We start from the raw sequence: 27,440 nt of genomic DNA on the forward strand, positions 1-27,440 counted from the left end.
CACATTAAATGCGTAATATAGGGTAGCGTACGGTCGAGATCGAAACGAAAACCGAGATTTGATCTCGATCGTTTGTTTTATAAAAAGTTATTTTTATTCTTGTTCAAAACGAATAGTCGAGATCGAAATCTCAACACTAATTTCGATCTCAAACATACGTTGTATGGCATTGCGCGTCAACTACACAACAGGAACAGCACCCACCAAGAGCCCCTCGTTGTAAGATGTAAGTTGTAAACCTACAGAGAGAGGGAAGAGTAAACGCGCATCAGCTACAAAAGAAAGGATAAAATGGTAATTTGGCGACCATAACTTTATTTAAGGCGAGGGGTACTACCAGATATTTCTGGAAGGTCATGTGGATTGCGAGGGCATTTATTTTGTGATACGAAGAACCAAGCAACTGGCATATTTTTTATTATTTTTTTAATATTTTAATATTTTTTGGGTAGTAAAGTAAAGCGAGTGGAACCAAATCTTGGTGGCTAAGAAAACGATTTGGAATTTGTGGATGAGAAGGAGCCGAAGAGGTGCGCTAGGTTGTTTGTTTTTCGGGAAAGTTCCAATCCACGTGTCTAAGACGTCTGCGGAGATCGTGGTATAACGCGATTAGAATTTTGCCACGTCAAGGATATTTACTGGGGAAGGATAGAAATATCTCGAGAGTCCTCAGTCTATAAATACTCGTATCGCGATAACACGCGAGCTTTCTTGGTCGAAAAGGAGAAGGAAAAGGAAAAGGAAGAGGAAGAGCCAGAGATATCGAAGAAGAAGAAGAGCAAGAACGAGAGCTGATCAACGCAAACAAAAACCTCTAAATCTCATTGCAACACTCAAGGAGAAGAACACAAAACTCAAAAGCCCAAAAAACCCCAAACCCAGGAGGATAACCATCACTTCCAGAAGAAGCATAGCTTGAAAATCACAGTTTGTATGTCGTCGCAAATTGGTTCGGAGAGGTATGTCTTTTCCTCTTTCTCGCCGTATTCTCTCCCTATTTGCTCATCATCTTTTGTTTATTTATGTGATTCTGGTTCCTGAAATCGTTTCTGTGACTACCTTCTTTATATAGAAAACAGCCCTGTTGAGGTTTTTTTTGTTCTTTTTGGGATGAATGCTTTGTTGAATTTTTCAATTTCTTTGAATTCCAAAAGGTTCTACGGTTACTTTTCAAAAATATATCATAAGACATATGATGAAGATTATAAGGAACATGCCAGTAATCGTTTTCGGTAGGTAGGGACTATGGATGATTCGCTAAGTTACATTTGATTTTAGCTTCATTCACTGCTGGCTTTTTATGGATTAGACTCTAGAGTTTAACTTTGAATGCGAGAGAAGTTGTCAGTAATTTCTTCACTTTAAGCATTAAACATCAGCCACAATTTGTGTTTGGTTGGTATTCTCTGTTTTTGGGTGTGCCATGGAACTTGAGACTGAACTGAATCTTTGCTACCCTTCAATGTGTGCAGAAAGAGGAAGTCAAGAAGCAGGCAGAATAGGTATGATTCCATAGCAGAAAAGCTCGCTAGGTGGAGAGAGTTCAATAGAGAGCTTGATACATCTGGCGATGGAGTGAGTAAAGGCCGTAAAGCCCCTGCCAAGGGTTCTAAGAAGGGGTGTATGAGAGGAAAGGGAGGACCAGAAAATTCCCGTTGCAATTACAGAGGCGTTAGGCAGAGGACTTGGGGAAAGTGGGTGGCTGAAATTCGTGAACCTCACAGAGGCAGCCGGCTTTGGCTGGGGACTTTCCCCACTGCCCTCGAAGCTGCTCGAGCATATGACGAGGCTGCTCAGGCTATGTATGGTTCTGGTGCACGGCTGAACCTCCCGAAATCCTCTGCATCAGAAGATTCCTCAAGAGAATGGTTTTCTGCAGCTACTCCTACTACTTCTGCATCTGATTCAACCACAACATCTGAAGTGTGTGTAGCCTCATCCAATCAGTCCGATATCTTAGGAGCAGAAGAACCAACAGTAAAGAATGCCCTCACTCCTAAGGTTGAACTAAAGGAAGAAGAGGTCCCTAAGGTTGAACCGACGGACGATGAGATGAAAACTGATTTCAGACAGTCAAGTCTTGTAGAGGCCCCCTCAACAAGGAGCACAATTAAAGAAGAGCCCAATGAAGAGGCTACAGAGATGATTGATTTCAGGCACTCAAATGCAATGGTGGCTGCTGAAACGACGAGCACGATGAATGAGAATGCCAAGGAAGAACCACCAGATTCTATGGAGACTAGTATGCATGGGACCTGTAATGGTAGTGCTGAAATGTTGAATTCTGATCCGTCATTACAAAGTTTCTCAGTAGAGGAACTGTTCAATGTGGATGACCTACTGCAGAATCTACAAGACCCTCAATCCCTTGGTGGTGGTGGTTTTATGGATGATTTTAGTTATGACACATGTCTTTTCGGGAGCTCTGGGGAAGACGGGTTGCAGTCTGGGAACCCGTCAAATTTATCATATCAATTGCAGAATCCAGATACGAAGGTGCTTGGTGACTTGTATCATATGCAGGAGACACCAGCTGCCATTGATCAAAGTTATGATTTCTTGAAGCCGGTTGATTCACAGGGAGCTGAGTATAGTTGCTCATTGGATGACCAAATGCTTGGATTCTCAGACTTCGAGCTCTGAACGTATCATCAGCCGGTTGATTCACAGGGAGCTGAGTATAGTTGCGCATTGGATGACCAAATGCTTGGATTGGAGCTCTGTTGTATCATCAAGCTCATGAGCTTGTGAGCTAGAAAACAGATACCAAGCAGTGCCTTTTCCATCTGAAGAAGCTCAAGGTCACATCCGAAGTGTTGGGTGGCTGGATTTCTAGTTGCAGTCCTCTTGATTGTGCTGAGATCCAGCTTCTTTTCTTGTCATTTTAGTGTTGGATGTAGACTTCTACTAAAACTCTTATCTGATATGGTTTTGAGTTGAGCCAATATCAGTTTAAGTTGGATCCTCTAATAGGTATTTTTTTTAGGTTAGAGGATCAGGTCGAAGTATTTGTTTCTATTTTCATTTTTTGGGGCACAGTATGGGAGGGATAGAGAGATGATCTTAGTTCAAGTTTGATTCATTTTTTGAATACATTTCGTAGGACGCATAGTGAGAATGCTGCCCTAGCACGGGTATGGCTTGTATATAATCCAGCTTAGCCAGAGAAGGAAAAAATAGATGGAAAAAATAATAAATATCTTTGTAACTATAATTTGGGAAATTTTTTTTTTTTTTGGATCTTTGTAATTGTTTTATTGATATACTGTTGGGAGGAAATAAAGTTTATCGTTTGTAATCTCGTTTTGAGGCTAATATTTTGATTTCGTCTGGTTGCGGAGGAGTTTTATCCAGGTTCTATGAAGGGGTGTTTTTTCCGAAAAAAAATTGGGGTTTGTTGGAACTAATCCATGCGTACTTACAACATACGAGTACTATTTAAACTAACCATCTGTGTTTAATTTTCTTCTATGAGATTAATATAATTTCCGATGTCCCGTGTTGATGGTTGAAATAACAAGGTAATGGAATTGTCACGAATATGATAACTTACTGAAAATAAAATAAAATAAAATAACCCGAATTTTAGAAGCACAAATTTACAATTCTAATGTTGGAAAACTTTCCAGAGCGAAAGAGAAACGCATGGTACCACTGAAAGTAAAAGCTTGCATCTCTAAGTCAATGCTAGAGGTTCTCCTCAGAATTACAAAGCAACTTGCAATCACAGGATTATAGAACCCATAACTGCAAAATCCAATGCGAGAAATATCAGAGGAACCCAAAAACCTTCACTTCGTCTCCCTTGACAAATAAAACGTAGACATCATGTATGAGATACATGGGAGAGGATGCATGTCCTCGTCTTCTTTCTTTGGAATTTTTGTTTATTGTGTTCAATATAAGCTCTTCTTCTTTCATCTGAAGAGCGTAAACACATATTTTTGCCCTAAATGAAATTCCCCAAGCGGTAATTTTGAGATTAAGTCGGTCCAATAAACTTCCCAGCAAAAAGAAATCGTCCCGGGAAACCTGATGTCTCGAACTTCATCAAAATTCCCCAAGACTTCGAAATAGAATTATCAGAAAATGCAACCCTAAAAAGAATTAAACCCATGGCACCCTCAGCGTTTTAAAGCAGGCGTACAAGGGCTTCCCCCGAGATTGAATAACGCCCCTACATAGAGGAACCATGCCCTCACTCCCACTTCAGTTGGAAGAGGAATATGTTTCTGAGTAAAAAGTAAAAAAGAAAGACTTGCCCGGAACTTGATTTCTCAAGCTTCTCAAATTCCCCAAGACTTCATTGAATTGTCAGAAAATGGGCCCTAAAGTTCCCTTGGCACGTCAGGTGTTTAAAGCAGGCCTCAAGGCTGCCCCCTGAGATTGTAACGCCTGTTAGAGGAACCATGCCCTGGCTCCCCCTTCGTTGGGGGCCATGCCTCTAATTAAAAGAAAGACTTGCCCTAAACAAGATTTCTTCGCTTCAGTTACTAAGTTTTGATAATGATGGATTGAAAGAACAATTTTCCTGCAGGATTATAATTATGTTGGATATGAATCATATGATTATAGAAGAATTTGTTTTGATTTTTAGTTTCAGGGATTGTACTCAATCTTACAGCAGTGCCTGGGCACCCAAATGTAATTTGGGTAGAATATCCCTAAGATACATCTAATGACTAATACATATCGTTTCAATTAAAAAGATTGACCTTGTTCAAGTTTTGTTCAAACAGTATGCAATGTATCTGCGAGTAATTCATATCTGTACATACAATAAAAACGTGTGATTTGCACAAGTAACCTTACTAGCTATCAAAACTATAGTTCGGTGTGGATCTCTCGACATTACATGAAAAAGCTGTATCAAGCTAAAATCAGAGGTAAACTTGAATATAGCCTATTCAAAACAATACAGTATCACTAAAACCATGATCTGAACATTATCTGTGTAGGGTCTTGATGTATGCAACTTACCCCCGGTACTGCAGAGAAGCTACCCTCCAGATTAGATCCAAGAATGGTGATTATAGAGAAGCAACCTTACCAGTTGCACCAAAGCCCCGTCCTCTGAACCTGTGACAAGGAGTAACCCAAAAATACCCCTGGTAACAGGGAAAGCAGATCTACACACAGCCATATATATTTTAAAGAAAAAGGTTTTGCTTCTTGAAGCGACGGATAAAGTAGGAGAAGAAAGAAATACAACTGATTGGAACTGCAAGAATTCATGAGGGGAGAATTCATGAGGGGAAACAAGAAAATTGATATTTATGACCAATAACATGTTTCTATTGACACCACCCTAGTACAAGATCCAAATGTACAGAAATGAGAAATGGATAATCACCAATCTTGTGGATGTACACACCTGGCAAAATCTCAGGTCGAACGGACACAAAAAGTATGATGGATAAATACAAAATTTGATCCACGATCTGAAGTTGCTAAAACCATGGGGAATTTTCCAAATTAATAGGATTGACTTGGAAATGCAAGCCATTGATAATGATTCTGCTTTGTACTTCCACCTATGCACCATTCTAGCACTGATTAGCTCTGTGAACAGTCAACAGCCAGGTGAAGATATTCTCCCAATAACATCAGACAATATAAGATGAGTTTCAGACACAATCCCATCAATCAGAAACTGGGACCATTATAACCTTGAACCCCATACCACCCGCAATCTCTCATGTAGGTATAGCTCCTTAAGACAACATATTCTGGGATAATCCACCCCCCAAAATATATATATATATATATATATATATATATATATATATATATATATATATATATATATATATATATTCTGGGATAATAGCATGCATCACTCTCTGTGGTTAGTCCAAGATTCATCTTGGTAATAACAGACTCAATCTTTCGAAATCCAAAGAGTGGCAATTTCAGTATTACTGTCAATCAAACAATATTAATAACTTCCCAAGCAAGAGTGCTTGTGACCGATGCTTTCCTCAATTTGTTAGGATTTGTTTGGCTCGGAATCCGTGAGACAAGTCAACCAGTTCCTTAACAGTAATGAGTTGCACAACTGCAGGCGTTTAAGGTATTTACCAAAACCAAGTCAATCTCAATCAGCTATCTTGATCCAACTCCAACCAAATCATTCTCAATGGTCCGCCTTGGGTACCAAGCCTGCAATATAAAAGCACAAAATACAGAAAGGAAAAGGAGCTTGAATTTCTTTTTACCATCTTCCGTATCCATGTCCAATATATTCTACTGGCTCAGCTTAGATGCCATGTTTGCAGCTGCCTATGCTATATATTTATTTTGTGCTTTTGTTATCTTTTTCTGAGTGATTCTTCAACTCCATGAGAAATCATATTGGCAATAAGATTCAGTTGACATGCTACTCTATCAAAATATTATCATAGTTTTAGTTCAGAATGATCTTGGCATGAGTCTAAGCCATTCTCTTCAGTTTCAGTCTGTGTTGGGGAACTCAACATGATCGGATCCACAGAGGATAATTTTATGTGTATTATTGTCAACATAGCATGAGACTGTTTTCAAGGGTGTTAGCATGGAAGCGCTTTGCTTCCCTAATGCATGCTTTCATCATCATGCATTCTTTTTTTCCCCCTGATCCTACAATAAATTTTCTTATTTCAGCCTACTCACAGTAGTTTCAGCCATTGTTTGACCTGACTTCTCACAACATTTTAGCATTGTGATGCTGACTGCAGTAACAACTTTAGCAGTTCAGTGTGGAAACTTCTTTTTGTTTCATGCTTCACCCAAATTACTTGGCTAGAGTTTTAGAGTACCTCCAAAATCCAGCAGCTACTCGGAGGGTCATGAAAAGAAACAACCCTGACCAGACTCCAGCAAGACCAAACTTAGGAGCAGCCACCAATAGGTACGCTGAAGAGGTCAACCCAACAAACACCTGAGAATAAAAATATCAGTCAGAGAACCCTAATACCAAAGATAAACAGATGCACATTGGAGGGTTTGGGGGGGGGGGGGGGGGAAGCCAGATACAAAAATTGGTACCAGAAATAAAATATACCATTGAATATGCGGCGTATGCAAAGTCTGAAACACCATAGTAGAGTCCATCAAAAACAAATGCAACGGCATTCATAGGCTGAGATCCAGCAACAAACTGCAAAATCTTCCGTTACTATTATTGCCTTCACATACTTGTGTCCAGAAAAGCCAGAAAAGAACTAAGGTAACCAATTCAACAACATATGTACTTGGGAATCATCCATGCCCAAAAAATGAATTTAATCAAACAATCAACATCTGATTAATTTACACTTTACTATCAATAGAATCTAAAAACTACAAAATGGGATCCCCAATAAACCAAAGCTTGGATGACTAAGGTATTTAATGGTCAAACTATTGGCAAGAACCATCCCCAGATGCAAAATCAATACCTGTCTTGCCATACTAAATCTGTTTCTGATACAGCGAAACAAAGGCATGTCGAATGCAGAACCTAAACAATTCCAATTCTCAGTCAAAGTTGCCTGCATCTAATGGTTGGCACCTGGGTAAGTATGAAGGTTTTCATCATCTTGTTGCATGTTCATAGTTGCATTTTTTCTTTCTTTCTGTTTGGTGGTAAGCGGGAAGACCGCCGAGAACCCCACCGAAAGAGAGACCACCACCGGGGACCGGGGAAACAGGACAACGCCCACCGGGGGAGGCCCAGGGGAAACGGAAGCAGGCCGAACCGGGGGCCGGCAAACAACCGGCAGCCCCAGGAAACCGGGGGGGGAAAAGCAACGAAGAACCAAAGCAGGAAGCAAAACCCAAAGTAAACACCAGGACCTCCAACGATAAAAAATACAACCAGAAGCAGTCAAACCAAAGACAAGAGAAGTGCTCCGTGGAGGCGGAGGGAAACGCCACCAAAAGGGCAAGGCCGGCCGGGGGTGGCGAGTGCGGGGCGGTCCGGGCCCCCGCGTCTGCCCCTGTCCGCCAGGTGAAAACGGTTCCGGGAGCCGCCATCCGCGGTCTCCCCTGGTTATATGTAACTAGTTGCCGTTAGGTTTTAGGATAGAGCTTGGTCTAATAACTGGAAATTCCATACCTTGCAAAGTGTTAGTTTGAGAAAGAATAAGGTGAAGAATGAGGGAGAGGAGAAGATGGAAGCCACGACTTAGTTGTGGAGGCTTAGATTGAACTTGTGAGCACTCCTCAAAATAACTTCACCATATATAGGCTAATTTACAAGTCTATTCTATATAGGAAAGCATCAACCAATTTCGATTGGCATAAAACTCTTAATTACCGCCTCTTTTTCCTATCGAGAGTTAGCGCAAGGCACTAACTCTCGATGGATATGTCCTTTCCCAAATTGCCCTTTCCTTACACAAAGAAATTTGTTTATTTATTTAAATGTTTTTCCACTTCTGTTAGCAATGCAGGATAGTCAATTTTAAATATAATTAGTCAGACTATTGAACAAATGTAAATATGTAACTTCACTCTTCCCCCCCCCCCCCCACAAGATGCAAGTAGATGGCATCTTACAAAAGATGGCTATTCAACTTGAGTCCACCGGATGGTGAGTTTACACATTGCAAGCCCACCATCTGCACCATATCCAGAAGGTACGTTAGCTTTCTTCTTGTATAGAATACCGTATACAGAAGAGAAGTTTCTCACCAGAACACCTGAGCAAGCAATCTCCAGAACAGCAGTATCTGTGCTAAATAACCCAGAGACGGTCCCAAAGGCAAGGAACAAGATAGCAGCCAAAGCAATTCCCGTTACTAATGAAATCTGGTTAGACATCAAGATACATATTAAAAAGGCCATTCCTCAGCAGTATGTGTAGCTACACATAAGACGGAAAAAGAAACTCGAAAGACAATTTCAGGCAAATACTTGGACAATGAAGATGCAATTAACCTGTAGAACTCTGTAAATCACAACACGTGCTTGTCGATAGTCTCCCTGTGAGTAACTACTAGCAAGAAGAGCCTGTAGAAGAAAACATTGACAACATGCATAATGGTACATAATCAAAGAAAGGCCTCAGCATTGAAAAATCAGTCAATTTCTGTATATAGCTGTATCAGCTGCAAAAGAAAATTGGGCCAAAGAAAAAAAAAAGAACTCATACACTTGTCAAGTATATGATGTGCAAAAATTATGGACATCTAATAACTACCTTTCTTAGAGTAGTATCAGGCATATAGCAATATCTAGTTTAGGAAAAAAATTACTGGCTGCCAAAAATATCAAAAAACCTATAGTAGATTTGAGCTGATGGTACTAAACCATTTGATCCTTCCATTGACCAGCTCACTCTAAATTGTCATTATCGCCTTTTCAAAAACTAAGAAGTAAATAACCTTAAAGAGGCTCAATTACTATTCTGATTGTTTTCCTTTATAGAAATGGAGACAAGATAATCTAATTTTTGTAGGTTATGGAAGTACAACCTACAGAACATCTTGATTATGAAGGTAAATATTTCAAAGCACAAGAGCAGGGTAAATATCTTCCTCAAAAGGAAAAATAAGGGGTGCATGATGATAAATGAGCAAGAAACCCTGACGTAAGTCAATAAGTATGACAAGATTCTAGCAAATTCCAGCATTAAGCACCTTAGCACATGTTTTAGGATGATGGTGGGTCATTTCTAGTAGAGCTCCCAGGCAAAATATTGAACTTTCTACTGTTAACAATGAAGTCTATCACATTCTTTTGGATGGCTAGAAGGGAGCATGAAGAATAAGACCACATGATGAGAAATTGTAAAGCATATCCGCCTCTTAAATTAAGGATATCCGTACATGGTATCCATCAAAATGTTCCACAGTCTGCTAGTTGAATATGTATGAATGGAGTTTTTACATATATCTGGACTGCCAGGTCACTACCCTCCGGAAACTAATAACATATCAGAGGGATAGCGGAGCAATTCTAGGATACCACTCTAACAAGGAAATGTTATTCTGTTCACAATGAAAGGGAACTATTTACCTGGCCAGCAAGTGCTAAAGCATCATTAAGCAGAGATATTGCCAACCAAACTTGCAAGCAGATTTGGTGACCAGCCATAGGAATCGGACCTTCCTGTGCAGCCAGGGATGTTGACAATGTCATGGTCACAAGTACCGATATGGTCCTGCCAATTAGTAGACCACCTGCACAATGATAACCAAATTATGGATACTGATATGGTGCAAATAGACAACAAAGAGATACCACAGAGTGACTAATTTAGATATTTTGGGCCAATCTAATTTGAGAAGGAAAGAAAGAGAATGATGTCCAACAAAGAATTAAAATGGGTTGGATGAAGTGAAGAGGTGCATCTGGAGTACCATGTGACTAATGTATTCCTTTAAAGCTCTTGAAGTTAAGTTTTACAGCACAATTGTTTGACAAGCCATGACTATGGGGCTAAATGGTGGGCAGATAAGAAGGGTATATAAATAAGTTCTGTGTTGCAGACATACTGATGTTTAGATGGATGTGAAGAAAATTTATGAAGGATAAGTTAAGGAATGAACGTACCAGGGCTGATTTCAGAGTTTCCCCAATCAATGACAAGTTCCATGAGAGTCATTTAAGGTTGTATGGTCATATTCAATGGAGCCTTAGGGATGCCCCACTGAGGGGATGAACTTGATATAAGGAATCAAAAGAACTAGGAGCAGACCTAAAACGACTACAAAGAGGTAGCAAGGAAGGACATCCATCGTTCAGGTTTCGTTCCAAGTATGACTTCGACAGAGCCTATTAGAGAGGCAATGATCTTATGTGGGAGATCCCATTTTAGTCGAGATTCTCCCAACATATGGGCTGTGCCACTTTACCTTATTGTCTTTCATTCCCCTTTTCTCTTTTTCCTTTTCCCATATCCATCCTCATCTCCCCTTTCCCTCATATTTTCTTTTTCCTGCTTTTTTAGTTGGGACTTGTTATGGGTGATCCAAAATGAACCGCTGGACCAGAACGGATCCACCCGAAACGAACCAGGGGCTATGGGTTCCATACGAACAAGACTTGCCAGCCAGGCAAGGGCGCTTCTCAGATAACATCGGGCAGAGGCGATGATATAAAGATCGATGAGAAGTTCTGTCGCCCAACAGCAGCCAGCCCAGCGGTAAATAAGGGATTCAGAATATCCCTTCTCAAACGTTGTCCATCAGCATTAAATTCATCAATAAATGCTGAAAGCCCCATTTAATGATCAGGACAGCATGGAAGCTTCTAATTCGTCCTGAAGCTGTCTCAAGTACCGCAAGACCTCATTTTGTCCCCTCAGCTAAGGAACAACATCACATCAGGGCAATATTTGAGTTGACCTTCAAAAGGGAAATCGGCAGCTGTCTAAAGGATGGCTCAAGGGGCAACATCAGCAGGGCTCAGAAGCCATCTCCACCGTCGGAGCCTTTTTCAAGGCATCAACCCACCATTGCAGAAGGAAGAGGGTCTCAGGTTCGTTATAAATAACGATGGCCTCTCAGGTGAAACACACGCCCTCCAGCTATTACTCTTCTTCTTAACTCCACCAACAACATCCCCTTCATTAATCTCCTGCAACTCCTTTGAGCATTTATTCTTCATGAAGTGATTCTCAGTGTCTTCTTCAAGGATTGACTTAATCATTGGAGGTGGCTTCCCGTCCTCAGAGGTGGCCCACTCTCACTTTTGTTCTGATCTCAAGTGAACCAAGAGAACCGGGCTCTGGAAGAACCCGAACCAGGCAAGGAAGTTGATCCTCCCACAACATTTGGCGCCATCTGTGGGAAGCTGCTGACAAAAAGTTTGAATGCTTCCCCTGTAGCTTAGTTAGTGCTGAGATGGCTGGAGAAGATTCAAGGGATCGAGTGACCAACTCCCAAGATCCTCATCGTCAAAAGAAAAAACAACCTAGTCGGAGGGTTGTGCCGGTGAACTCGAAGGATCCGCAACCTTTGGTGGAACGTGAACAGCAGGATATCGCCCCTAATCCTCCTGTTGATCTTCCCCCGCCTGAGTTCAATCCTATCCCGAGTTCCCGACTTCAAACCCAGAGGAGCCTCCTAACATGTAGCAAATGATGTTCGAGATGCTCAATTCCTTGCATTCCATGGCGACCCAGGGAGGACATTTCAGACCTTCCTCGGTCCCTACCACAGGTCCTCTTAAGACTGGTAACCCTACTCTTGTTGGTGTTGCTGATAAAGCTCTGAGAGATGACGGTGACACACGCCGTCATCGACCAGCTAAGCACAAAGACAAGGAGAAAAAGAGGGCAACCAGGAAAGGAGGAAGACGGTTTGTCTTCGACAGGCTTGGAGCTCTCAATGACATGTTCTCCTGTCCAGGAGTTATCGCCAAGCCTTCCCAAGCTCCAAAAAAGAAGAAAGCCCCGAAGGAGCATATGGCGGAGTCAAAGGGTCCTCGAAAAAGCACGATGACCTCTGAAATGTCAAGGTCCATTCGCGACGAAAGTCTCTATCAACAAGTTTAGGACTTGAATGAGCGTCTCTTCCAGTTGAATAAAAAGGTCCCTGACGAGGTTCAGCTTGTACTAAGTCAGGACCCTTTCATCCCGGAGATAATGAAGGTTCCCCTCCCGGCAGGGTTCCGTACGCCAACTTTTACTTCTTATAACGGAACTACGGACCCTATAGCACATATAATTCATTTCACTTCTATCATGACTATGTGCGGAGGTGGAGACTCCAAAAAGTGCAGATGTTTTCCTGCGTCGTTGACGGGTCCTGCTACCACCTGGTTTTCCAGACTACCTAAACATTCTATACACAACTTCTCGGAGTTGGGGTATGCCTTCGTGGCGAGATTCAAAAGTGGTATAAAGAAAGACAAGACTGAGGACAACTTGTTGGCCCTCAAGCAAGGACGACATGAGTCCATCAGAGACTTCATCTCCCGTTTCAACGGCATTTCAATCATGATCAAGGATCTTGATGATAAGGTCGCATTTACCGCCTTTAAAAGAGTAGTCACCAACGAGAAACTGATCACGTCCATTATTGAAAAGAAGCCAAAAACCTTAGCAGAGCTTCTCGACCTGGGATATGAAATGGTGACGGTGGAAGAAGTTCTGGAGGCTAATTGCAGTCACTACAAGGACCAAGAGAGTCCACCTGCTCGAAAAGTCCCAGAATCCGCCTCCAAATCTCGCTTTGCAAAAAGGGATCCGAAACCCAGACAAGAGTGGCGTGGCAAGAAGGTGATAGATGAAGACGAGGAAGCTTTTACTCCTCTCAACAAATCACGATCAGCAATCTTGATGCAGATCCATGACTCAGGAGATTTTGGACTGCTGAAAGCTTTAGGAAAGATGCAGGTGCGCCCACAAAATAGGGCCAATATGGGAAAGTATTGCTAGTACCATAAAGATAGAGGACATCATACCAATGATTGTCGTATGCTGAAAATAGAGATTGAAAAGCTGATCGCCAGAGGACATCTAGACCAGCATGTGAAGGGTTCCCATCGCCGAGAAGCCTCCCCAAGAAGGCGTAGCAGGACATACCTTCTAACGGGGTGGGATCTCGGGGGAAGCTCCCATGGCCTCGAGGGATGAGGACCTTCCTCGAATAAATACCATATTCTGAAGGCCAAACCTGGGTCAATCGGCCAGATGAGGCAAAGGACTTGTGTAGTAAGCGTTGTCGATCCCACAGACATAACACACTTTGTTCAAAGCAAGCCAATCGTCTTCGCTGAAAACGAGCTTGTCGATGTATGTACCCCGCACGAGGATGCTATTGTCATCAAGGTCAGGTTGGCGAATCATATGAGTTATAGGGTCTTAGTGGACACCGGATCATAGCGGACATTTTGTCCCTAGATGCATTCCGCATGCTCAAAATAGATCGAGAGACCCTCCAACCGACAACTGCCCTACTTTATGGCTTCGCGGGAAGTTCCACAACTGTGGAAGGACATATACAACTGGATCTGACTGTGGGAACTTTTCCCCAGCAAGTCATTGTGCCCACCATGTTCATGGTCGTGTAGAACCTCTCGGCTTTACAATATCATCCTGGGACGCCCTACGCTGACAACGCTAGGAGCAGTAATCTCTCCCAGGCATATGATGATGAAGTTCCCCACTGCTGAAGGAATAGGGACTTGTGAGACCGATCAAAGGCAATCCAGGAACTGCTATTTGAATTTCATTCGGGAGCAACCAGCAACCCCTCCCACAGGAGCCACCTTCACAGTAGAGGTGCGCGATGATCGGGATGAGGACCAGCTACAACGGGGAGAACCAGTTGAAAAGTTACAAAAGGTCCCTCTGAGCTTAGTACATCCTGAGCGGGAAACGAATGTGGGTTTTGAGCAACTGGTAACTTTCAAAGAAGAGTTGATTTCCTTCCTGTCCCGAATTGCTGATGTCTTCGCCTGGTCGGCTGAAGATATGCCTAGAATTGACAAGGGAATTGCAGAGCACCACTTGTAGATCAACAAGGGGGCTTCCCCAATGATTCAAAGAAGAAGGAACTTCTCTACCAAGAAGCAGATAGCAATCCAGACAAAAACTAAGAAGCTGGCCAAATCTAACTTCATTTCCCCAATTTAGTGCCCAAAATGGCTAGCCAATGTGGTGATGGTCAAAAAAACCAGTGGAAAGTGGAGAATGTGCACAAATTACACCGATCTCAACAAAGCCTTCCAAAGGATTGCTACCCCTTACAAGGATCGACCTTCTCATTGATGCAACGGCTAGGCATGGAGTGTTGAGTTTCATGGATACCTATTCCAGTTACAATTAAATCTTGATGGCCCCTAAAGATGAAGTTCATACTGCGTTCAAGACCAATAGAGAAAGTTACTATTACAAAGTAATGCCCTTCGGGCTAAAGAACGCAGGAGCAACTTATCAGCGAGCCGTCAACAAAATATTCAATGAACAAATCGGGAGAAACATGGAAGTCTATGTAGACGACATGCTTGTCAAAAGCGTCGATCCCAAGGATCATATCCGTGACTTGCCAGAAGTCTTTGGCGTCTTGCGGAAGCACAAGATGCGTCTCAATCCTGAGAAGTGCGCCTTTGGAGTATCGTCCAGAAGGTTCCTAGGATTTATGGTCTCGCAGCGGGGCATTGAAGCCAATCCTGAAAAGATCGAAGCAATCTTGGACATGTAGCCACCGTGAACCATGAAGGAGGTCTAGTGTCTGACTGGAAGGGTAGCAGCTTTGAGCCGTTTTCTTGCTAAATCTGGAGAACGCTGCCAACCTTTCTTTACAGCCCTGAAGACGCTTAACGCCACAGCAGAGATGATTTGGACAGAAGAATGTCAAAACGCCTTTAATGAGCTGAAAAGCAAACTGAGTTCGTCTCCAATTTTGGTGTGTTATACCCCTAAAAAGAATCTGTTTATATATCTTGCCTCATCTCCTAAGGCTATAAGCTCATTATTGATTCAAGAAGATGAAGGCATCCAAAAGCCTGTTTATAATGTTTCTCATGTACTCTTGGATGCGGAAACCCGATATCCTGAAATCGAGAAGCTGGCCTTGGCCGTGATGATCTCTATCAGGAAATTAAGGCCTTACTTCCAGGCCACCCAGGTGACGATCCTTACCAACACTCCTTTGAAAAAGGTTCTACACCGATCGGATCTGGCAGGAAGGATGGTCGCGTGGGCCATGGAACTGAGTGAGCATCAGGTAGAATTCCAACCTAGAACAGCGATAAAGGGCTAGGCATTAGCAGACTTCGTTGTAGAATCTGCTGCCGGATGGAATGCCAAGGAGACTCGAGAAAAGCCAACGAAGGCACGGGCCCTATTCGTGGACGGTGCCAGCAATGCCGCAGGAAGCTGGGCAAGCTTGGTGCTGGAAAGCCCAAGCGGCTTTGTTATCAACTATGCACTACGTTTTGCCTTTTCAGCAACCAACAACGTGGCCGAATACGAAGCACTGCTGGCAGAACTTTGCTTAGCAATTTCTCTATGTGTTCGGGGCCTGAGGATACATAGCGACTCCCAACTAATAATAAGCTAAGTAAAGGGCGACTACGAAGCAAGGGAGGAAAAGATGGCGCGCTATTTGAATATGGCAAATGGTTTAAAGGCGCACTTCAACTATTGCGAGTTTATCCAGGTCCCTAGGGAAGAAAACTCGAAGGCTGACATACTGGCTAAACTAGCTTCTACTGGTATCTCAGACATAGAGGCTTCGGTTTATCAAGAAGTTCTCCACGAACCTAGCATTGAAGCCTGGGAAATGATGGAAATTGAAGAAACAAAGCCATCCTGGATGGACGAATTGGCAGCTTATTTAAAGCATGATCGGCTTCCTAAAGATCCAATTCAGGCCAACATTGTAAAAAGGCGGGCCACAAAGTTCACCTTGGTGGAAGGAGCTCTATATAAACGATCGATACAAGGATCGCTTATGAAGTGTGTGGGCCCAGCAAGTGCCCAGTACGCATTGGCAGAAGTCCACGAGGGTATTTGCGGAGCTCACATAGGGCTAGAGCATTGGCTTTCAAAATCTTGAGGCAAGGACTCTACTGGCCGACCATGATTAAGGATGCACAAGACTACGTTCGTCATTGTGAACCCTGTCAATTGCATTCCTCAATCCAAAGAGCTCCTGTAGTCCATCTAATATCAATACTTAGCCCAGTACCCTTTGCAAGATGGGGGATGGGCCTTCTGGGACCATTCCCGCCAGCATCCGGGGGAAGAAAGTTTATGATTGTAGCAATTGATTATTTCACCAAGTGGGTGGAAGCAGAGGTCGTGGCTACCATTACCGAAAAGCAGATGGAGAGGTTTGTCCTCAATAAGATCATATACAGATTCGGCCTACCCAAAATACTACTGACGGATAATGGGACTCCGTTCGACAACCCCGCATTCGAAGCTTTTTGCCGAACCTATCACATTGATTTTAGGAAAGCCTCAGTGGCATATCCTCAGTGTAATGGACAAGTGGAGGTTTCCAACCGAACATTACTTGACGGCATCAAAAGACAGTTGGAGGAAAGTCATAAGCAGTGGGTTGAAGAGCTCCCTCATGTTCTTTGGGCTTACAAGACTTCGTAAAGAACTCCAACGAGGGAAACTCCCTTCAAATTATCTTATGGAATGGAGGCCCTGGTCCTAGTAGAAGTACTAGCAGGATCTATGAGGTCAAAGCGCTTTAACAAAAATCAGAATGAGGAAAGGCTCAGAGCAAACTTGGAGTTCATTGACGAAATTCGAGAGGTAGCTTTCTACAGAAACATCGCTTACCAGAAGAAAATAGCAAAGTACTACAACTCTAGGGTGCGGAGCAAGACTTTTCGGCAGGGAGATTTAGTTCTCCGACAAGTTGACATTTTGGCCCCAAGACAGAGAAACAGGCTATAACCAAGGTGGGAAAGACCTTATTTGGTGGTTCGAGAGCTACAGCCGGGAACCTACAAACTCAAGGATATTGAGGCCGGTAGGGAACTTGCTCATGCGTGGAACGCCACAAACCTGAAGAAATTCTATCAGTAAGGAAAGTGGACTACACAAAATCACAACTTTTGCAAAGACGAAGGACATGTATTCTCGTATAGAAACTTTTCGAAGTTGAAGTTACAAAAATAACATTCCTGACATCTAAAGTTCATTCAGAAGTAATCTTACAATTACTTTTAAAAGAGCCCCAGAGGGATAAATGCACCATGCATCAAAAGAAAGAAAAGTAACGTATCACCCTCCAGAGCAAGCACGACCTTCACCTGCCACATCAACGGATGTTGAGTCATTCAAAGTAGCAAGAGAAGAAACAACTTGTTCAGAAATGTCTTCAGGAGGTAAGAGTTGGGCATCGTTGACTTCCAAAAAGGGCGTTCCAGGAGTTCGCTCCTGCATCTAGCTGAAAACCGAAATCTATAGTCGTTCACAAGTATGGATGTCGAAGGGAGAATCTTGGTAGACCTGGCAAACCATCTATAAGGTCTCCTCTGGTAACTTCTTCACCATCAAGTCAAAGGCTATGTCTAGTCCAAACTCAAAACCAAGAATAGCCTTGCTGGCAAGTTCAGTCTTGAACTCCTCTGAAGCTTTATATTCATTAATAATCTCCCCAACGTTGCGAGGGCTGCGAGCGGCCAACTCCTGGATCTTCTTCTCAGAAGTAGATAGACTGGCGGCTAATTGGTCCCTCTCAACGAACAGTTTGAAATGAGAAGTGGTGATTGTTTCAATCTCCTTCCGGAGCTCGGCTATCACGTCGTCAGAAGTCTCCTTGTCATTGCGAAGCTGAGACAATTCAGCATTCATTTCTTCAATCAAAACAGCATTAGCCGCCAAGGCTTCTCTTTCTCTCTGCATCGCCAATTCAGCTTCCCTCCTGGCATCATTTCTACTCTTTCAATAGTATTCACAGTTGGAACAGACTTTGCGCAATTCCAGCGACATCTCCTCCAAGTTTTGCTTGGATTTGCTGGCTTCTGCGAATACTTCGTTAGCTTTGGACTGAAGGACTTTGTTCTTGTCAAGCTGAGAGTTCAAGTCACGAGTAAGTTGGGAGCTTTCATGGACCGAGGCTCTGTATTTCCTCACGTATGACTCCATTAGACTTAAAGAAGCGTACAAGTGCCTAAGGAAGGAAAAAATAATGTTAGGGAAGCTTACGGAGCAAATGGCGAAGGAAGAACCAGATGCTACCTAAAGGCTTTTAAAGGAAAGTCGAAGCTTACTGAAAAAATTGCGAATGAATTTCCGAAGACATCAAGTCGTCGCAAGCTTCCCTGTCAGTAGAAAAGGTAGCATGCTTAGCCCATTCACTCGATTTAGAGGAATTTCCCAGAATCTTATCCCCTTCGAAGAGCGCCCATTGCGGGATCCATCTGAGGGGAAGAGAAGGCGGAACATCTTCTGCAGACACCACTACCTCGCCTGTGGTTATTGCTGTTGGAGACGCGACTTCTGAAGCAAGTACCGCATCAGGAGCCGTCACCACAGCCACGACTGGCGAAGGTATTTCTTCAGAAACACTCAAAAGGGAGACTGCCGAAATGTGGGAACTCTTCTCAGTAACTTCGGCAGGGATTCCAAGGATGGGTTTTGCACCTATGATTACTCCCGCTAAAGACTATCCAAAGACAGGAGGGAGAATGGATGCTAAAGCCTTCTCAAAACGAACCACCTTAGTCTTCCCTCGATCTGGGAGCCACAGGCCTAAACGTTTACGACTTTCAAGAGCCGCATCCTCACTGATGGGAGACATCTCTGAAGTATGAATTTCCTCAACAACCTTGGAAGGAGCCCCACCGGTCTCCGCAGTTGCTGTGACTTCTTCCTCTGCTGCTTCTCGGGCAATTTCATATGTGGTTTTCAGCTCTGAATTAGGAGGGGTCCTAGTGACGGGACTGAGAAGTCCAGACACTGAGGTGGAGGAGCCCACACTGTTCCTTTTGCTTTCTCATGCTCCCTCCTAGCTGCCGAGCGAGAATCCATGTAACGTTAAATAAGGAAGTTCTTGCTGAAAGACATCTCAGGAACTGCACGAAAAAGAAAAATCAGATCGGCATGGCAGTGGCGAATAAGAGAAAAAAGGAGGAAGGTACAAGGACTTACCAACCATGACTTCCCAGAGAACTAGAGGGGCCTCAAACTCCATCTCTCGGCCATGGATGGGAGTCCCTTTCCCTTTCGCAAAAAGAAAATAAAGGCCATGTTCCTCCTTGCTCAAGGAAGGTTTGATGTTCAACTTCCGAACAATACTTTGAGTCGGAGAAGGCCAATCTAAAATAGCGCAGTCAGAAGAAACTTGACAAGTGATGAATCTGACTTTCCATTTCTTATGGCTGGTAGGAAGGGTCCCATCTTCGAAGATGCGAAATTTCAAAGAGGAAGTTCCTCGTTTACATAAGCTATACCAACCTCTTGTTCTAAGGTTTTAAGGGAGTAAACGGACCAAAGAACGTTCAAATTACAGTCAACGTTTATACTTTTACAGTACCCCATGAAGCCAACCAGACTTCTCCAACCATTGGGGGCTAGCATCCTTGGATTCAGCCCATAATGGAAAAGCACTTACATGACAAAAGGCTAGAAGGGAAGCCGCATGCCACCCAGCATAGAGTCGAAGTACAAGGGGATTTCCCCCTCTTTCAGCAAGCATGCCCTCTCACAAGGGTGGGGAAGCCTAATCGGACACTCATCCGGAATTCTAAAAGCAATTTTCATCAACTGAACGTGATGAGGACGAAGGAGGCTGGGAAAGAACAGAGGTCCCGAAGTGGGTTCGTCATCAAGATTCTCCCACACCGGAGGACATGACAAAACTATGCCGAGGGCTGCTCCCACGGAACTATGGGGCTCTGTAGCATTACCTTCGCGAACGATCGACGAAGGATCTCCTGCAGAACCAGAAGCTACATCTAGAGGGGTAGAGGAAGAAAAGGCCTTGTCACTAAAGGGATCACCGGAAATCCCATGCTCCGCCCATGGGTTGGAAAGAGGAGCAGCGCTAGCCACGGTTACAAAACTACGCTTCCTCACCGATTTCCTACCCATTGCCCTAGACAAAGGAAAGGAACTCACTTGGGGGAAAGAAAGAACTCCAGCGAACATACACAGTGCTAAAACGTCTCAAAAGATTGCAGAACTCCCGAAGATGCGAGCGAAAGATAAATCCACTCGAGATTGCCGGAAAATCGCACAAGGCACCAAGGTTATCACCAACAGAAACCACATCTACGAGCGCTTCAGTTCTGAAGCTGAGCTAACCTTGGGGTATGCACCTTCGCAAGCACTGCCATTTCAAAAAACAAAAAGGTACGATGTGACTAAGAACGTCTGCCGACAGGACAGTTGGCTCCTGCGGGTACGGATGCCTCGAGACCATCAATCACTTCAATAACACTCAAGTGCAGTGTATGGACTTCTCAGCCGCTCCAATCGGTTCGAGGGTACTCTTCCTGATAAAAAAGCATCATCAAGATTAGGGGGCTAATGTTATGAGTGATCCAAAACAAACAGCTAGACCGGAACGGGTCCGCCCGAAACAAACCAAGGGCTCTGAGTTCCATACGAACAAGACTTGCCAGCCAGGCAAGGGCACTTCTCAGATAACATCGGGCAAAGGCGATGATACAAAGATCGATGAGAAGTTCTGTCGCCCAGCAGCTTTGCAGCCAGCCCAGCGGTAAATAAGGGATTCAGAATATTCTTTCTCAAACGTCGTCCATCAACATTAAATTCATCAATAAATGCTCAAGGCCCCCATTTAATGATCAGGACAGCATGGAAGCTTCTGATTCGTTCTAAAGCTGTCTCGAGTACCTCAAGACCTCATTTTGTCCCCTCAGCTAAGGAACAACGTCACATCAGGGCAATATTTGAGTTGACCTTCAAAAGGGAAATCGGCAACTGTCTAAAGGATGGCTCAAGGGGCGACGTCAGCAGGGCTAAGAAGCCATCTCCATCATCGGAGCCTTTTTCAAGGCATCAACCTACCATTGCAAAAGAAAGAGGGTCTTAGGTTCGTTATAAATAACGATGGCCTCTCAAGTGAAACACACGCCCTCCAGCCATTACTCTCTTCTTAACTCCACCAAGAACATTCCCTTCATTAATCTCCTGCAACTCCTTTGAGCATTTATTCTTCATGAAGTGATTCTCAATGTCTTCTTCAAGGACTGACTTAATCATTGGAGGTGGCTTCCCGTCCTCAGAGACGGCCCACTCTCACTTTTGTTTTGATCTCAAGTGAACCAGGAGAACCGGGCTCTGGAAGAACCCGAACCAGGTGAGGAAGTTGATCCTCCCACAACAGGACTATATTCTCCCTTTTTCCTTTAGAAATTTGGATCCATGCAGCTGGCCCATCAAGTTGGATAAGGGTGTAAGGCTGAGTTTGTTGTTTTTGTTGCTAGACATAGTATTTCAAATGAGTATGTAAACCACTCTTGATCATGAATGCTCAAAGGTCTGACCAACCTAAGGTCAGTGAGGCTGGGATATGCTAACCCTCACCCATGGGAGCTTAACTCAACCCAGATGAGCACAGGCCTAACCCAGCCCAAGAATCTGCATAAATAGTTACAGGTACAACAGCAAGTAATTCACAATGTTTATTGTCAAAAACATCGCATAGTTTGCAAGGTACTCATAACACTATTGTCCCACCTACCTATTGTGCGCACAGGCAGATGATGTGGCAGGCCCACCCTTGGACAGAGTCCAAGTTCTGGATAAGCAATGTGTCGAATTTCAGGGCCTAACTCAATCAAATACCCAGTGATGTATGTGTGTGCATCTCTGTGCTGGTATGTAACCATCTTGGTGGTTCATGCGCTAGTATGACCTTTTGGTAGTCCATAATTTTTTAAGCTTTACTTTTCTATATCACCCTACCTGTACAGAAAGTTCGGACCGAGTTGCAATTTGGCATATGGGCATATGTTTGGGCCACAAGAGAAGGTGTGGATGCAGGGACAAGTAGCTAGATAGTATATCTATTTGTAAGAGCCTGAAGCTTTCCTAACGTAACCCACCTGACCTCAGGCTGGGAGAAATTTTCCATCAATAACCAGTTCAAACCCTAAAAGTGATTAGGGGATTAGGACTTTGCTGAGATTAATCAACACAGCATGGGATGTCCAGAACCATATTATACAGCAAAGGAAAATCAGATCCAAAGTTATTTCAATATACAAATTGAATCTAATATGCAATCCCCTTAAAGACTAAGGAGATACTGTCTGATTTTTATGTAATGTTACTAAAATATTGATGAATTTTTTTTCTGAATCCAAGATGTCATCATATAAGAATCTGAATAAGATGCATACCAGAGGTTAGGTATCTGGAAAGTCTCCTCCCTTCAAAATCTGGTGGCAAGAGCACCACTTGTGTGTTTAACTCCCAGAGGAGGATAAAAGCAATCACATATCTGAAGACAGAATAGAAATTTAAAGAAAAAGAAGACAACGTCATAAGAAAGCACATGGTACCGGAAAGTAATAATTTAAATTCTTAAAAAAGAAAAAAGGGCCATGCAAAGAGCATTTTTCCATGCTAATATTTTTACCACATTCTTTGACGTACTCAGAAATCACAAGAGCAGTTGCAGCACCACTGATCCCCATTCCAAAGAGAAAGATCAAAATAGGATCCAATATTGCATTCAGCAAGTTCCCAGCACCTGATTTACTCCAAAACAGATGATATTCAAAATCAACATCGTACAACACCATTCACGAAGAAAAGATGGTCTGGACCCTCATTATTCATGCTCATTACAACGAGGTTAACATAGTAGGGCCCTCAACCAAGCTGTTGATTGCATAGTTGTTAAGGCGTGACCTAAGTGTCCAGGCCCTCTGCTGGTTCAAGGCGCCAGGTGTTACCTGGTCGCCTAGGCGCCTTGTTTGGTGTTACCTTGGCTTTCTTCGCCGCTTCAGACACCTAGTCACTTTAGTGCGTTGACAACTATAGTTGATTGTCATAAAACCAGTAAAGAAGTACCAAAAGTAAATGGATTATAAATAGGTTGCTACATAAGCCACACAGTTCACAACTATTTTTCGCATGGCGCACACATAAAGCAAATGATAAACAAGAAGCATATCCAACATGGTTCAATCAAAACAAGCCAGTATTCTGGAATTTTCTTAGAGTTTAATATAATAACTGATCAGGGCTATGCATAATTTTGACCATTTAAACATGGAATTTTAAAAAGTTATTGTAGCAATCCCAAATAGAAGATAGACAACAAAGGCTTTTATTACTTGCCTATGGCAAAAAGAGGTGTCTTTGTATCCTTAAATCCACGAAATGTTCCCTGCGCAGCTAGTGCCACTACCAATGCTGGAGCGCCAAATGCCCTCAAGGTCAGAAAATGTTCAGCTGGTAAACGAATTGGTGAATCCTGTAAACAGATTGGTGTAAGTGAATATTCATCCGACAAGCTCTTAAAACCAACACAATTCAAGATGCCTGATAATTCAACTCCACAAATTGAGAAATAGGATCACCTAATTACTGAGAAGCTGCACAAAGAACAAATACAAATCTCAACAAGGAAGTGAATGAGAAAGTTGTGGTGTCCATTTCACCCCCCACCCCAAAATTTCATTTTTCAAAACCTCTTAGATGTTGTACTTCCTCTAGTGAACAAGAAAGAACAAAGCAGAAGAGAGACAACCCTAAGGGGGGTAGCTCGGCTAAGTAGGACAAGTGCCTCACAATTATGAAAAAAAGCTGCAGAAGAGATAATCTTTAATTCACCAAGCACAAAGAAACCCAAAGAAAACAGCACAACCAAGCAGACAGACATGAGAATGGTCAAAGCAAGAATTGACCACCAAAAGTAATTTTATCACAAGACGGCAACCATCACACTGTGAACATTACTCTGATGATGACTGCTCTATGCAGCATCTATCTAGTCCAACACTGAGTATCTACAAAGTGGTTATCTCACTCTAGCCTGCTTTATACCCACCAGACTAATATTAAGATATTATGTGTTGAATAACAATACACCAAAACAGAGGAACAATAAACCAAAACTATTTAGTAAAATGAGCAGATCACCAGATATTTTTGTGCTACTACTGCTCTAGGTCCTTTACAAATCATGAATTAGAACGTGGTAACTTCCATTGTTAGATTCAATTCAGTTAAAATTGCATGTTACCAGAGATCACCACCTCCCTTGAGGAATCCGTGCTTAACTGAAATGCCAAGCCAACTTATGAATAAGTGCCTTGAACTAGGTTACTGTTTTTACATCACGAGAAATAGGCTAAAAATCCTGGATGCACAAATCTCCACATAAAGGGCATCATGGCCCACCACAGAAAATTTGCATATAAGTGGGGTCTAAACAACAACATGTTCCACTATGACTCTTGGAGTATGGCCTCTTTCAGATTTCTGAGCTCTCATTTATTCTATGGACCGCATGCTTAATTTCAACACATTCCCAGTGGTTGAGGCATCTTCAAAGCTAATTTAGAGGATTACAGTTAAATGTTGAAAAGCCAAGACTGTTGGAAGGACTATGGTCCCATCAACCCTAGCATAAATTTAAAAACCAAGGTAAGAATACAACTTGATTGACAATTAAACCCAGTTTCAAATGAAAAATTAAAAAAACAAAAAAGGAAAAGCAAACCAGCAGTTCAGATCACATTCTGGAAGCATCACTATGCATTACAAAGAGATATTTCGTATATAAGAATAAAAGCAAGATTCATCAATGGAGTAAGACAGGGTGCAAGTTGATAGGCTAAACAGTGAAATCTCATTGGTATCAGAGTTCACCAAGGAGGCCCTAATGCAGGTATGGTACTTCAACAGGTATCCATTTCCCTTAGTCCCAGTAAAAGCTAAAATTCATGTAACAGCTGAATTCTATGATGTGTAATTAGATTACTGTGACGTACAACAGGTATACCCATGATATTCATTAAGAACCCTGAACCCAAGGAGAGTGCACTGGCTTCTGCAATGCCAATACAAGCTGCAAGCACTAAAGAAGTTGATACTGCAGGAAGAAATTTCTTCTTTTGCTTTCCATATGCGGCATCTAGAGGTTTAGAAATAGAATGGAAACCTCCATTACCTACAAGAGATCAAGAGTAAGACAGAAGCAAATTAGTATAATCCCAAAGCAAAAAATTCAGAAGAAATAACAATGGTATAGACACAAGTGAAATTATCATACAAATCTTAGCAACTAATACAGATCAGTCAATTCATACTTGCACCATTCCTGGGGATAACATCATTTCTCTCAATAGTCAAGGTCTGCTCTTCAGCAACAAAAGATGTTGTGATGTTAAGCAAGGGTACATTAAACAACTTCGACACCAGGTTAAATACGGAAATTGACACTCCAACTGCTGCTAATTCAACCGATCCTACATGAGAAAGAGCATCATAAGTTCAAACAAATAGCATGTCATATCAATGAAAACCATAAATGTAAGAAACCTGAAACTTGTAATCATTTATAAGCTCAGCCAACATATGGTCCAGTGATTCATAAGCAATGAGGACCCACGCATGCAACATTTGTTGAAAATATGGTATTTCATCCCAAACCAGAGTAGATTTTCATCTTTCTTTCTTTCCTTTTTTTTTTTTTTTTTTGGGGGGTTGGGGGAAGTGTTGAGGGACGGAGGGCCCAAAGAAAATAAGCTCACCAGAGAATGGCACTGACATGGTTGAATACAATCCAGATTCTAGTGGTAGCTTTCACTGAAGTTATTATCAAATTTTGACTTTTTAATACAGAATTGATTATTGTACTGATTGATACATTTCTCTCTCTAACTTCAACAGAGCTGATTCTTTCACCAACATAATGACGATCCAAATATACGTGAAGGGGAATCCCTCTTTCCTTGTTGTGTTTTAGTAGCTATTAGTGTTTGGCTATTTGGTCCAGTAGAGTCTTTTTAGTATTATGTCTTTCTTTTCTTAGGTCTGTATACTTAACTCCTAGTTGGTCTCTTTTTTATAGGTTGTTCTTTTCCTTCTTTCACTCCTTCGATACTGTCTCTCGCGCTCTCTTTCTCTTCTTAAGCTTGGTAAGTACAACTATAAGTTTCTGTGCGGGTACGTGGCATCGTCTATCTCTGTTTTCTAGTCTCTTTGAGAATTTTCCTTGTGGTAGCAGCAATCTATGTTGCCATGAATACTATATAGAATTATCATTGGAGAGATAATAGCAACTCTGCATTCCGAATGTGAGGGAGTTAAAGGAATTTGCACGCCAGTCACCCAATCAAGAGGCTCAAGACCAACCGAATCATCAAACCACAAAATCGCCGAAATAAATAAAATCTCGATAGAAAAAAAAATCGAAAATAATATCAAATTCGATAACAATAAGCAGTTGAAATACCGATGTGACCAACAAATGCGGTATCGACCAGTGAAGCAATTGGATCGGCAGCCAGAGATAACGCAGCAGGCACTGCGATTGATAGAATCTCCAATCCAACTTTATCAGCCTTAAAGATATCCCTATATATTCTGCATGAATTCAAACATGAAATTCAAACGCCATGAAAAAATCAGAATCCAAAACTAAAGCATTCAGAATACCTTAAGCCACGTAGAAAGCGAGAAGCAGAATTGAGGAACGAAAAACTAAGTGAAGGATTCCTCTTCGGATTCTCCTTGTAATCATCAATTTCCTCACTTTCAATTGGAAGGTTTGACTCTTGAGTTGGTTCTTCAAAGGAACTGATATGGTCTTTGGGAGGTGAAGATTCGGGAATAGCTCGAAGGCGGCTCGAAGAATTGGCATTTCTCCTGAGATTTGGAGGTTTACAGATCCAACTTGTGGTGCAGCAGAAGCAAGATCGATTTCGATTTGGCAAGTAATACAAAGAAGGAAGAGGATGAGAAAGTGAACTCGCCATTTTCTAGTTCACGCTGCCCAGCGATTTCACTCGAAGATGCTCCGTCGTTCACAGAAGTGCAAAGGAAAAATTCCGGGAACCAAAAATTTGCA

The 27,440-nt window shown here is 42.5% G+C and overlaps 2 protein-coding genes across 2 annotated transcripts; one reads left to right on the forward strand and one right to left on the reverse strand.

Annotated features, from left to right (window-relative positions):
• Positions 1-728: 728 nt before the first annotated feature.
• On the forward strand, positions 729-3,247 carry LOC149027501 (dehydration-responsive element-binding protein 2C-like). The gene is made up of 2 exons (XM_089163209.1): positions 729-959; positions 1,473-3,247. Exons 1-2 carry the CDS (start codon positions 934-936, stop codon positions 2,641-2,643), a joined length of 1,197 nt encoding a protein of 398 aa, XP_089019335.1. The 5' UTR covers positions 729-933; the 3' UTR covers positions 2,644-3,247.
• A 2,562-nt stretch (positions 3,248-5,809) lies between these two features.
• On the reverse strand, positions 5,810-27,440 carry LOC149027502 (MATE efflux family protein). The gene is made up of 13 exons (XM_089163219.1): positions 27,029-27,440; positions 26,826-26,956; positions 25,678-25,836; positions 25,360-25,538; positions 23,702-23,837; positions 23,012-23,108; positions 22,756-22,856; positions 9,982-10,145; positions 8,902-8,973; positions 8,656-8,772; positions 7,043-7,138; positions 6,798-6,919; positions 5,810-6,162 (listed from the first exon to the last, which is right to left on the reverse strand). Exons 1-13 carry the CDS (start codon positions 27,346-27,348, stop codon positions 6,102-6,104), a joined length of 1,755 nt encoding a protein of 584 aa, XP_089019345.1. The 5' UTR covers positions 27,349-27,440; the 3' UTR covers positions 5,810-6,101.

The sequence above is a fragment of the Hakea prostrata genome, chromosome 1 (assembly GCF_041222555.1).
Source record: "Hakea prostrata isolate BN-2017 chromosome 1, UWA_Hpros_2, whole genome shotgun sequence".
NCBI classification, from domain to species: Eukaryota; Viridiplantae; Streptophyta; class Magnoliopsida; order Proteales; family Proteaceae; genus Hakea; species Hakea prostrata.